At 35.9% G+C, this 12,563-nt stretch overlaps 1 protein-coding gene across 4 annotated transcripts in view; it reads left to right on the top strand.

Moving 5' to 3' along the window:
- Thoc2 (THO complex subunit 2) overlaps positions 1-12,563 on the top strand; it is a 113,076-nt gene that overhangs the window by 87,665 nt on the left and 12,848 nt on the right. For 3 of the 4 annotated variants that reach the window (XM_052170180.1, XM_052170177.1, XM_052170176.1), the window contains exons 31-33: positions 7,420-7,850; positions 8,035-8,093; positions 9,467-9,583. In XM_052170180.1, the coding sequence (XP_052026140.1) occupies positions 7,420-7,850; positions 8,035-8,093; positions 9,467-9,583 (607 nt within the window). The remainder of the gene's footprint in view (positions 1-7,419; positions 7,851-8,034; positions 8,094-9,466; positions 9,584-12,563) is intronic. The other variant, XM_052170179.1, reaches the window with a different exon arrangement.

Here is a 12,563-nt window from a genome sequence, read left to right as displayed (position 1 = left end):
ATTTTTTATTTCTAAATATCACTCTTCTGTCTGAGACATAATTTGCAAAGCCGTTCCTCTCAGTTTGCATGCTGTCTATTTACTCTGATGATTGTTTCCTCAGCTGTATAGAAGCTTAATTTGAACTCTAACATCAAGGTGTTTGATCTTTGAATTGATTTTGAGCAGAATGAGTACTAGAGATCTAGTTTCATTATTTATATAGCAGTATTTAGTTTTCCCAATGATAGTTGTACATACTGTCCTTTTTCCAATCTATGTTTTGATACTGCTGTTGAAAATTAGGTGAGTGTAGCTGTGCACATTTATTTCTTGCTTCTATATTCTGTTCCAATGATCTCCACTTATCCATGTTTGTTCCTGTTCCACTAGCATGCTGTCTTTGTCCCTATGGATCGCTAGTATAATTTGAGATCGGATATTAAGATACCTCCAGCATTACTACCTTTTTTGTTGAGTGCTTTGGCTATTCCAGGTCTTTTGTATTTATTTTTCAGTTTTGGGTGTGTGCATGTGTACTTGTGTGTGTGTCTCTGTGTGTGCATGCTTGTGTGCCTGTATGTATGCATGCAAGCATGCCTCTCTGTGTGTTTGTGTATATGTATATGTGTGTGTGTGTGTGTGTGTGTGTGTGTGTGTGTGTGTGTGTGTGTGTAATTCTGTAATGAAGAATTTCCTTTGACTGTTATAGGGATTGTGTTGAATATATAGAACACATTAGGTAATAGAGCCATTTTCACAATATTGATCCTTCTAATCCATAAGCATGGGATTTCATTTTTTTTTTAATTTTATTTTCATGATCCTGTCAGTTTTGCTATGTAAAACTTGTTTTGTATTAAAAATATATTTTTCCATATAATATATTTTGATTCTGATTTCCCCTACCCCAACTCCTTCTAATTCCTCTTCATCTCCCTACTCACCCAAATCTACGTCCTTTCTTACTCATTAGAAAACAAATAGGCATCAAAAAATTAATAATGCTAAAATAAGATAAAATTAAAGCATTGTAAGCTGAATAGGACAGTCTCTTCTTCTGTTGGTCTCTTTTTATTTATTTTTATTAGTCTTTCATTTCCTCAGAATAATTCCTAAGTATTTTGTTTTCTGTAAGGTAATTGTGGATGATTTCTTCCTCAACAATTTAATCCTTAGTAAATAGAGCTTTTAATTTTCATGATACTTTGTAGCCTGATAATTTGTTTAATGTGTTTATTAGATAAAAGACTTTTCTGGTATAGTCTTCTGGGTCTTTTAAGGATAGGATCATGTTACATTTTAAATAGACATGGTTTGAAATTTTTCTTTTCCTGTTATCTCTTTCACTTCATTTTCTTGTTTATTGCTCTAGCTAAGATTTTGAGCACTATATTAATTGAGTTGAGTCTGATTTTGCCAAAACTGTTTTTGAAGGTTTGTTGTATGGTCCCTATATTTCTAGTTCCCTTAGGACTTTTTTATTCATGGAAGGATGTTTTTATTGAAGTGTTTCTCTGCAGTTATTGGCATCATCTTGTGATTTTTTTTACCCTGAGTCTGCCTATCTGCTGTATTATATTTCTTGAATCATTCTTACATCCCTGGAATGAATTGAGTTTGGTCATTGTGCATGTTTTTAATGTGTTCTTGAATTCTGTTTGCAAGATTTTAAGAATTTTTGCATATTGAGCTAGAGAAATGGCTCAGCAACGTTAAGAAGACTAGCTGCTTTTCCACAGGATCCAGGTTCAGTTCCTAGAAGCCACATGGCAGCTAACAATCATTTGTAACTCTAGTTCTAGTGGATCTGACATCTTCTTCTGGCCTCTGTGTGCACCAGACATTTATGTCATACGCAGACATATATACATGCAAGGAAAACATACATTGTATAAAAATAAAGAAATGAAACATGAAAGGTTTTTTAAAAGATTTATTTATCCATTTTATGTATATGAATACATCTTTGCTCTCCTCAGACACACTAGAAGGCAGCATCAGATCTCATTACAGATGGTTGTGAGCCACCATGTGGTTGCTGGTATTTGAACTCAGGACCTCTGGAAGAGCAGTCAGTGTTCTTAACAGCTGAGCCATCTCTCCAGCCCAAAAGCGTGTGTGTGTGTGTGTGTGTGTGTGTGTGTGTGTGTGTGTGTGTGTGTATGTATGTATGTATGTATGTATGTATGTATGTGTATGTGTGTATATGTATGTGTGTATGTGGGTGTGTATGTATGTATGTATGTATGTGTGTGTGTGTATGTATGTATGTATGTGTGTGCGTTTTTTAACTTATTAGGTGAATTGTCCGTAGTTGTGTTGTTTTACTGTATATTTATTCAATTTGGATGTAAGGGTAATAGTGATTTTGTATAATGAGTTTGGTAGCTATCTTAGGTTTTTTTTTTTTCTGTTTTCTTTTTTTTTTTATTCGATATATTTTTTTATTTACATTTCAAATGATTTCCCCTTTTCAGGTCCCCCCACTCCCCAAAAGTCACATAAGCCCCCTTCCCTCCCCTTGTTCTCCCATCCACCCCTTCCCACTTCCCTGTTCTGGTTTTGTCCTATACTGCTACACTGAGTCTTTCCAGAACCAGGGGCCACATCTCCATTCTTCTTGTACCTCATTTGATGTATGAATTATGTTTTGGGTATTCCAATTATCTAGGCTAATATCCACTTATCATTGAGTGCATACCATGATTGATCTTTTGAGACTGGGTTACCTCACTTAGTATGATGTTCTCCAGCTCCATCCATTTGCCTAAGAATTTCATGAATTCATTGTTTCTAATGGCTGAATAGTACTCCATTGTGTAGATATACCACATTTTTTGCATCTATTCTTCCGTTGAGGGATACCTGGGTTCTTTCCAGCTTCTGGCTATTATAAATAGGGCTGCTATGAACATAGTGAAGCATGTATCCTTATTACATGCTGGGGAATCCTCTGGGTATATGCCCAAGAGTAGTATAGCAGGATCCTCAGGAAGTGTCATGCCCAGTTTTCTGAGGAACCGCCAGACTGATTTCCAGAGTGGTTGTACCAGCTTGCAATCCCACTAGCAGTGGAGGAGTGCTCCTCTTTCTCCACATCCTTGCCAACACCTGCTGTCTCCTGAATTTTTAATCTTAGCCATTCTGACTGGTGTAAGGTGAGATCTCAGGGTTGTTTTGATTTGCATTTCCCTAATGACTAATGAAGTAGAGTATTTTTTAAGATGCTTCTCAGCCATCCAAAATTCTTCAGGTGAAAATTCTTTGTTTAGCTCTGTACCCCATTTTTCCCCTAAACAACGTTTTTTTTATTCGATATATTTTTTATTTACATTTCAAATGATTTCCCCTTTTCTAGTCCCCACTCCCCGAAAGTCCCAAACACCCTTCTCTCCCCCTGTCCTCCCACCCACCCCTTCCCACTTCCCCGTTCTGGTTTTGCCCTATACTGCTTCACTGAGTCTTTCCAGAACAAGGGGCCACTCTTCGTTTCTTCTTGTACCTCATTTGTTGTGTGGATTATGTTTTGGGTATTCCAGTTTTCTAGGTTAATATCCACTTATTAGTGAGTACATACCATGATTCATGTTTTGAGTCAGGGTTACCTCACTTAGTATGATGTTCTCTAGCTCCATCCATTTGCCTAAGAATTTCATGAATTCGTTGTTTCTAATGGCTAAATAGTACTCCATTGTATAGATACACCAGATTTTTTGCATCCACTGTTCTGTTGAGGGATACCTGGGTTCTTTCCAGCATCTGGCTATTATAAATAGGGCTGCTATGAACATAGTAGAGCATGTATCCTTATTACATGGTGGGGAATCCTCTGGGTATATGCCCAGGAGTGGTATAGCAGGATCTTCTCAAGTGAGGTGCCCAGTTTTCGGAGGAACCGCCAGACTGATTTCCAGAGTGGTTATACCAATTTGCAACCCCACCAGCAGTGGAGGAGTGTTCCTCTTTCTCTACACCCTCTCCAACATCTGCTGTCTCCTGAATTTTTAATCTTAGCCATTCTGACTGGTGTAAGGTGAAATCTCAGGGTTGTTTTGATTTGCATTTCCCTAATGACTAATGAAGTTGAGCATTTTTTAAGATGCTTCTCCGCCATCCGAAGTTCTTCAGGTGAGAATTCTTTGTTTAACTCTGTACCCCATTTTTTAATAGGGTTGTTTGGTTTTCTGGAGTCTAACTTCTTGAGTTCTTTATATATATTGGATATTAGCCCTCTATCTGATGTAGGATTGGTGAAGATCTTTTCCCAATTTGTTGGTTGCCAATTTGTCCTCTTGATGGTGTCCTTTGCCTTACAGAAACTTTGTAATTTTATGAGGTCCCATTTGTCAATTCTTGCTCTTAGAGCATACGCTATTGGTGTTGTGTTCAGAAATTTTCTCCCTGTACCGATGTCCTCAAGGGTCTTCCCCAGTTTCTTTTCTATTAGCTTCAGAGTGTCTGGCTTTATGTGGAGGTCCTTGATCCATTTGGAGTTGAGCTTAGTACAAGGAGACAAGGATGGATCAATTCGCATTCTTCTGCATGCTGACCTCCAGTTGAACCAGCACCATTTGTTGAAAAGGCTATCTTTTTTTCCATTGGATGTTTTCAGCCTCTTTGTCGAGGATCAAATGGCCATAGGTGTGTGGGTTCATTTCTGGATCTTCAATCCTGTTCCATTGATCCTCTGCCTGTCACTGTCTGTACCCCATTTTTGTCTTGCGTTTGTTGGCACTTGAGTTTGAACCCAAGGCCTCACGCATGCCAAACATGCACTCTACCTTAGAGCTACCCTCAGGCTCTTTCTGTACCCCATTTTTAAATAGGGTTATTTGGTTTTCTGGGGTCTAACTTCTTGAGTTCTTTGTATATATTGGATATTAGCCCTCTATCTGATGTAGGGTTGGTGAAGATCTTTTCCCAATATGTTGATTGCTGATTTGTCCTTTTGATGGTGTCCTTTGACTTACAGAAACTTTGTAATTTTATGAGGTCCCATTTGTCAATTCTTGATCTTAGAGTATATGCTATTGGTGTTCTGTTCAGGAACTTTCCCCCTGTACCGATGTCCTCAAGGGTCTTCCCCAGTTTCTTTTCTATTAGCTTCAGAGTGTCTTAGGTTTTTACTGCTATGAACAGACACCATGACCAAGGCAAGTCTTATAAAGGCCAACATTTAATTGGCGCTGGCTTACAGGTTGAGAGGTTCAGTCCATTATCATCAAGGGGGTAGCAGGGCAGCATCCAGGCAGGCATGGTACAGGAGGAGCTGAGAGTTCTACATTTTCATTTGAAGACTGCTTGTACTCGCTTTCAGGTAGCTATGATGAAGGTCTTAAAGCCCATGCCCACAGTGACACACTTTTTTCAACTTGGCTACACCTACTCCAACAAGGGCACATCTCTGAATAGTTCCATTCCCTGGGCCGAGCATATTCAAACCACCACAGTAGTGTTTCTTTACTTTCTATTTTATGGAACACTTTGAGAATCTTTGGCATTGGCACTTTTATAAAGATTTGGTAGGCTTTACTAATCTGAATTGTTCTGGCCTTCTCTTCTGTCTCATTGCTTGTTATGAATCTATTTAAATTGCTTGTATTTCATTGAATTAATTTGTGTGTGTAGAAAATTTTTACCCATTTGTTATAGATTTTTAGTTTTTCCTTGATACTGGATATCATTGGAATTAATAAACTTACCCTTTTCATCTCTAATGTTTATTAACTTGAATCTTCTGTTTTGATTAGTTTGGCTAGACCTTTACTAAATTTTTTAAAGTTTTTTTTAAAAAGAACTGTGGCTCTGATTGGTTGATTTTCTATATTATTCTTTTAGTCTCTGTTTCAGTGATTTCTTCCTTGACCTCAATTATTTCTTGTTATCAGCTGCTTTGTGGTTTGCTTTGTTCTTGTTTTTGAAGACATGCTTAGACTATTTCAGACTTTGATTTTTTTTTTTTAATTTAAGCTTTTGGATTTTGTTTTTTCAAGACAGGGTTTCTCTGTATAGCCCTGGCTGTCCTGGAACTCACTCTGTAGACCACTCTGGTCTCGAACTCAGAAATCTACCTGCCTCTGCCTCTGCCTCTGCCTCCCAGAGTGTTGGGATTACAGGTGTGCATCACCACCGCCCGGCTTATTTAAGCTTTTATAGCTAAAATTGCCTTAGTTGTATTTGAAGTAGTCTAGTACGTTGTGCTTTAATTTTCATTTTATTCTTGGAATTTTAAAAAGTTCTCCTTGATTTCAACTACCCACTGGTCAGTCATGAGTGCAGTTTTCAGTCTCCAAGTACTTGTATAGTTTCTCTTGCTATTGTTTTCTATTATAGTCCACTATGATTTAATGAGATAGAAAAAAATTATATCAGTTTTGCATTTCTTAAGACATACTTGTGGTCAGAATAAGGTATCTTTTAGAGAGCATCCTATGGGCTGCTGGGAAGGATGTGCATTCAGTTTCTGATTGGTAAAATATTCTCCAGATTATCTGTAACGTCCATTTGCTCTTTGGTGTAGTTTAACTTTGTACTTACTTTGTTGATTTTTAGTCTGAATGCTATCTAAAGTTGACATTGGAATGTCAGAATGATCCACTGTTACTTTATCAAGAACTGTGTGACTTATTTATGTACATTAATGTTTCCTTTTATGAAATTCACAGATCTAACATTCAGTGCATATGAGCTTTGATTGTTACATATTCTTTTTTAAGATTCATTTTACTTTATGTATATGAGTACACTATAGCTGTCTTCAGACACAACAGAAAAGGACATCAGATTCTATTACAGATGGTTGTTAGCTACCATGTGGTTAATGGGAATTGAACTCAGGATCTGTGGAAGAACCGTCAGTGCTCTAAACCACTGAGCCAATTTTCTAGCCCGATTGTTGCATATTCTTGAAGCATTCATATATAGCTACATTATTTAACTGTTAACAAAAAATTGAATTCTACTTTGTTAGCTACCAGAAGAGCTATGACAGCTTTACTTTGGCTTATACTCACTTGGTAGATTGACCTCTATCTTTTGAGGCTCACTCTGTAGGCATCTCTAGCAGTGATATATATTTCTTAGAAACAACAAAACAATTGACTTTCCCTAAAACCCTTATTTATCTTTCTGAGGGTTCTTCTTAGTTTCATGGCATTTTTTTAAGTCAATGGAAGCCCTTTCTGATTTTTTTATTTGCTTATTTGTGTATTTGTTTGCTTGCTTCCATGTCAACACATGATTTCTCTGTGTAGCCCTGGCTGTCCTGCAGCTTACCCTGTAGACCAGGCTGTTCTCAAACTCACAGAGGTCCACCTGCCTCTACTTCCCAAGTTCTGAGACTAAAGGCATGCACCAATACTCCTGGCTCACTTATGGTTTTAAATATGGGATATATTTGATGATGACTTTTTTTAAATATTTTTTTTTATTCTTAAGCAACAAAGCTGTTAAAGAAAATGACAAAGAAAAAGTAAAAGAGAAAGAAAAAGAGAAAAAAGAGAAGACTCCAGCTACAACTCCAGAGGCCAGGGTACTTGGTAAAGATAGTAAAGAAAAACCGAAGGAAGAACGGCCAAATAAAGATGACAAAGCAAGAGAGACAAAGGAAAGAACACCTAAATCTGAGAAAGAGAAAGAGAAGTTCAAGAAGGAAGAAAAAGCTAAAGATGAAAAATTCAAGACTACCATCCCCATCGTAGACTCAAAATCGACTCAAGAAAGGGAAAGAGAGAAGGAGCCATCCAGAGAAAGAGATGTATCAAAGGAAATGAAATCAAAGGAAAATGTTAAAGGAGGAGAAAAAACACCAGTTTCAGGGTCCTTGAAGTCACCTGTTCCCCGATCAGATATCTCGGAGCCTGACAGGGGCAAGTGTACCTTTTTATATTTACTTTTTGGATCTAATTATCTTGTTGGTTATCTCCTTGTCTTGTTATGGTAGTGATTTTGTTAGTGCAACAAATACTTGGACTTTAAAGTTGTTCATTTTTTGAAGTGTTTGGAATGACTGGACATATACCCTATTCTGACTATTTCTTTTTGTCCAAACAGAACAAAAACGCCGCAAACTTGATACTCATCCTTCTCCATCACATTCCTCCACAGTAAAGGTTAGTATAGCCTGAGGAAGGCAGCATCCGTATTAGGCTCACCTGTTTGGAATACCAATGTCCTGACTTCCTTCAAGTCTTGTGCCAAGTATTCACTGGAGCCACTGGAGGTTTTATATTGCATTAGAAAATGAAATTTTTCTGTATTGGTGGACTGATTTTTCCTATTGAGTATTTTTCTTATAAAAAATGTTAGAACTTCAAGGACTCCTAGCACTAATTTTATTGTGTTACAAAGTGCAAGAGAAATTTTACCCAGAAGTGCCTCACTGCTTTAAGCAGTCCTTTTTGGAGTGCAATGGTAGCTACAAGCAAATGAATCTTTTCAGCAGAATGAAGCTATTTTTCGGCATAAATGTTGAAGATTATATAGCACTGAAGACTTCCTGAATGATACAGGATAAACAAGATACCTCTGAATTTATCAAGCTTCTTGATGAGCATCATACCGATGTGCCTTCTAAGAAGGAGTCTTGAAAGGAGTTCCATTTTAAAGTCTCCTTGGTGATCAGTTCTCCTGTAGTTGTGTTTATTCAGTGAGCATGCAGCTTCTGTTGTATCTTCCCTTGGAGGTTTGTTTATACCCATTGGGTTCCCAACAAGTTGAACCTTGCGTTACGATAAGAGCAGATGTGGCATCCAGTCCTACCACCCAGCAAAGAGAAACCCCAGGCATTCAACTGCAGCACAAAATCGTGGGTGTAGCCTTCTTGAAGACTCAGGGTAGCCATTCCTTGCTCCATATTTAATTTTAATTCTAAAGTCATCTAATTTCATGGAATCTTTGAATTTGCAGTACGTTGAACTTTTAAGAACTGTAAGTTAATTAATTCTTCATCCAGAGCACTGTGGTGGAATACTGTAATTGGTTTCTTTTTTTTTTTTTAATTTTTTTCCTTGTGAGAGGCATGAGATTGAATAATCATGGTACTTTGCAACAAAATATTGAAAACTGTTATATAAAATATTTTTTCTTCTAATGCCACTGAATTTTCTAGACAGAATAAAATGTTTATATTTATTGGAGTTGTAAATAGATAAAATTTGAACTCTTTTAATTAGAGGATAACTATAAAAATATTAGTTATTTTTTCTCGTGGTGACCTCTACTGTTTTCAACTTTTGGTAGAGAAAAATGTTTTGCCTTTTTATAGCCTCTTAATTACTTGTAGCTTAACATGAAACATGTGGCATCTACATTTAATTTCAATTTTCAATCAGAACAAAATTTTAAATTTTTTATATTTAATGTTTACAATTTTTACATTAAAATTTCATTATATGGCTTTGATTTTTGTTTTGATTGCTGATATTCATATTGATAATGATTTCCTGGAATTTATCCTCACAAGAAATAGCTGGTTTGTTTCCAGGTTACAGACATACTTCCCAAAGTTCCTCTGGGTTCTGAGAACTATGCCAGCTCACCTGTCATCTCCATTCATTTTCTACAGGACAGTCTCATCGATCTCAAGGAATCTTCATCAAAGGTTTGAGTCTTTTAAAATCATGCCTAAGTAAACCAGAAATTGCTAAGATCCTTTATTTAGTAAGGGCCATCATCATAGTAAACTTTGTGTGCTAGGATTGAGAGAAATTTATCAGTTTATAGAGAATCATCTTTAAAGATTCTGACCACACACAAAAAAACCCAGATGACAGTGGACCACATAGACACATTGTTGTATGTTGATGTACCAGTATTTTTATATATTCTTTCTTGCTGTGCTATGTATTTTTCTTTTATGATTTAGATTTGGGGAAGGAAGAGTTGCTGGTTTATTTGAGATGGGTGGTCGGTAGACTTTCATAGTTTCACAGAGCAAACTTGCCAGTTTTATTGATTTGTTTATAGATAACTCAGAAGAACAAAAAAGTAATTTGCTGCATTCATAGAACTTTTAAAAATTGAATCCATCTCAGTCCATAAATTTCTTTATATCTCTCTCTGCTGAAGTATCCTTTTAGTAGCTGTGGCATAATACTAAATGATAGAGTAAATATAAAATAATCATTCTCCTGGAAGGAAGTATTCAACTTTTGGCTATGTTTATATGTCAGTATTAATTCTTTTCTTTTACACTACTCTCCAGGGTATTCTGATTCTTAAAAACAGTGTGCAGTTTGTGTATTTTATTATGGAGTTCATTGATCATGTCATTTTGTCCCATTATGAAATCTGTACCCTCTTTACTTTGGTTTTTCTTTGTTTTTTTGTTTGTTTGTTTGTTTGTTTTGGTTTTTTGGATTGGATTTGGCTTTTTCCAGACAGGTTTTCTCTGTGTAGACAGGGTTTCTCTGTGTAGCCCTGGCTGTCCTGGAACTCACTCTGTAGACCAGGTTGGCCTCAAACTCAGAAATCCGCCTGCCTCTGCCTCCCAAGTGCTGGGATTACAGGCGTGCACCACCACTGTCCAGCTGGTTTTTCTACTAGATGTTTTCTATTTATATGCTAAGTATGATTCTTTGCTTATAGATTATATGGAATTTTGAAATGTCTGTGGATTCTGGGCAAACATTAGTGGTTAAGATAACCAAAGTGCCTGTCTTAAAAATATGGCATTGTTTTTAAGATAAACTATTACCTGAAATTTTATATACTTTAAAAAATTGTACATTTTTTTTTTACTATGCTAAACTGTGAGTAGTTTATTTTAAAGTAAAACCTTTTTATTGGCTATCATAACATTGTACTGTAGTATAGTAGGTCTTTGCAGCCAGTTTGGGATTGCATTTGACAGTCTTAACCAGTGGCTTGTGTGCGTTGTTTTATATCTATGGGCTTGTAATATTTTTGATTTGTTAGTATTTATTTATTAAGGTGTATGTCAAGGTGGTTTGAAACCTGATGTTAAGGTTAACTAGATTTTCTTGTTAGTGATGAAGATTACTATTTCTTGCATTTGTTATGAGGATTGTTTTGTCAGTTTTCCATGTCTAGATGATATGTATTTGTCTCACCTCATGCTTATAACAGTACTATGAATTAAATAGGGCAGATGGTAGTGTCTTTTTGACAAATGAGAGATTGAACTATTCCCAGTGGCATTATTCCCAGTGGTATACAATTTGTCATTACTGAAAATGTGAGCTAAAATTAAGGTTTCTTGGTTCTTAACATCCAATTTAATAATAGCTGCAAAAGGTTTCTTAGCTCCTTTAGTGTGTTTATATTACTTTTTAAACGTGGTGATTCAAGTAAAATTTCCAACATTTTTGTATAAGAAGATTCTTGTGGGCACTTGAAATTCAATGATTATTACACATGGAACCAGAAAGTGTGAAAAAATTCTCTCTCTCTCTCTCTCTCCACACACACACACGCTCTATTAAAGATTATAAGATTCATTTCATGTTTTAGATCCTTAGCTTGGCTTGAGATCTTAAAGGTTTAGCCACTCAAGAAATATTTTTAATGAAGTCATAAGCCTTTCATAAGCTCTCCAAAGTAGTATTTTTTGTAGTAGCTTGTTTTATAATTTTAAGTATATAGAAAATCTATTAGCATTTGAATGACTTGTGTTAAAGTTTTCTGGACTTTGAGCAAGTTATATAGCCTGTTTCTGGGATAGCTTTTACTTCCTAGAGGTTTTATTGTAAAGATATTTGTCTGTCTTTCATGTTACCTTGTTACTTGTACATGTAAAATTGTTTCCTTGATTTTAGTTTGTTTTTATTTTAAAGTTATGCTTTGCTCCCCAAATTTTCTTTCTTAATAATTCTTGGGTATATTTTACTTTCCAATTCATAGTAAAGTAATGCATAGATTTAATTTTTAATGAGATGAAAAATGACTAACCTAATATAGGATTCATGTATTTTGTTAGTTCACTTTCCACTCCCATTTCTGCCTCATATAGTTCTACTTCTGATCAGTTGTGTTTTGGTTTAGCAGTACAAGCAGCTACATATGATGAAGAGAGTGCTAAAAACATGTTTCTACGCCAACCAAGGCTTGATGTGGAAAATTGGCTAGATTTCTTTGTTAGATCTTCATGGTCTCAAGCTAAAGAAATAAAATCAAGCCAGTAACAAAAATCCTACAGTGTTACATATAGATTGTCCTGTCATATCATTAACCTTATCTGGCAAAGAGTGTGTTAAACATTGTAGATGTATATAAAAATGGAAAAGGCATCTAGATGGAGATGTACTAGAAATGGTTATGGACAGAAATAAATAGGTTGAGATTACTAAGCAAACCCTGTTACAGAAGTGGTATATAAATAACAATAATAATAGGAGTCTAATGGAAAGTGAATCATAGAGCTGAGAAATAATTTAGGGTGCTGATGGCTCTCAAGCTATTATTTTTTTTAAAAACCCAAGAATTTAAGATAAAAGTAATTAATTATTCCAGTATGGTAAAAAGGATGAAAGTTTGGCACTACTGATGGCCACAGAACCTTAGGTTGCTGTATGCTAGGTTATAATTATGACGATTATGTAGCATGCTTAGAATGCCTAAAC

Source organism: Apodemus sylvaticus, chromosome X (genome assembly GCF_947179515.1).
Source record: "Apodemus sylvaticus chromosome X, mApoSyl1.1, whole genome shotgun sequence".
Classification (NCBI taxonomy): Eukaryota; Metazoa; Chordata; class Mammalia; order Rodentia; family Muridae; genus Apodemus; species Apodemus sylvaticus.
The sequence above is the reverse complement of the archived record's forward strand: the minus strand, read 5'-3'. Positions and strand labels throughout refer to the sequence as shown.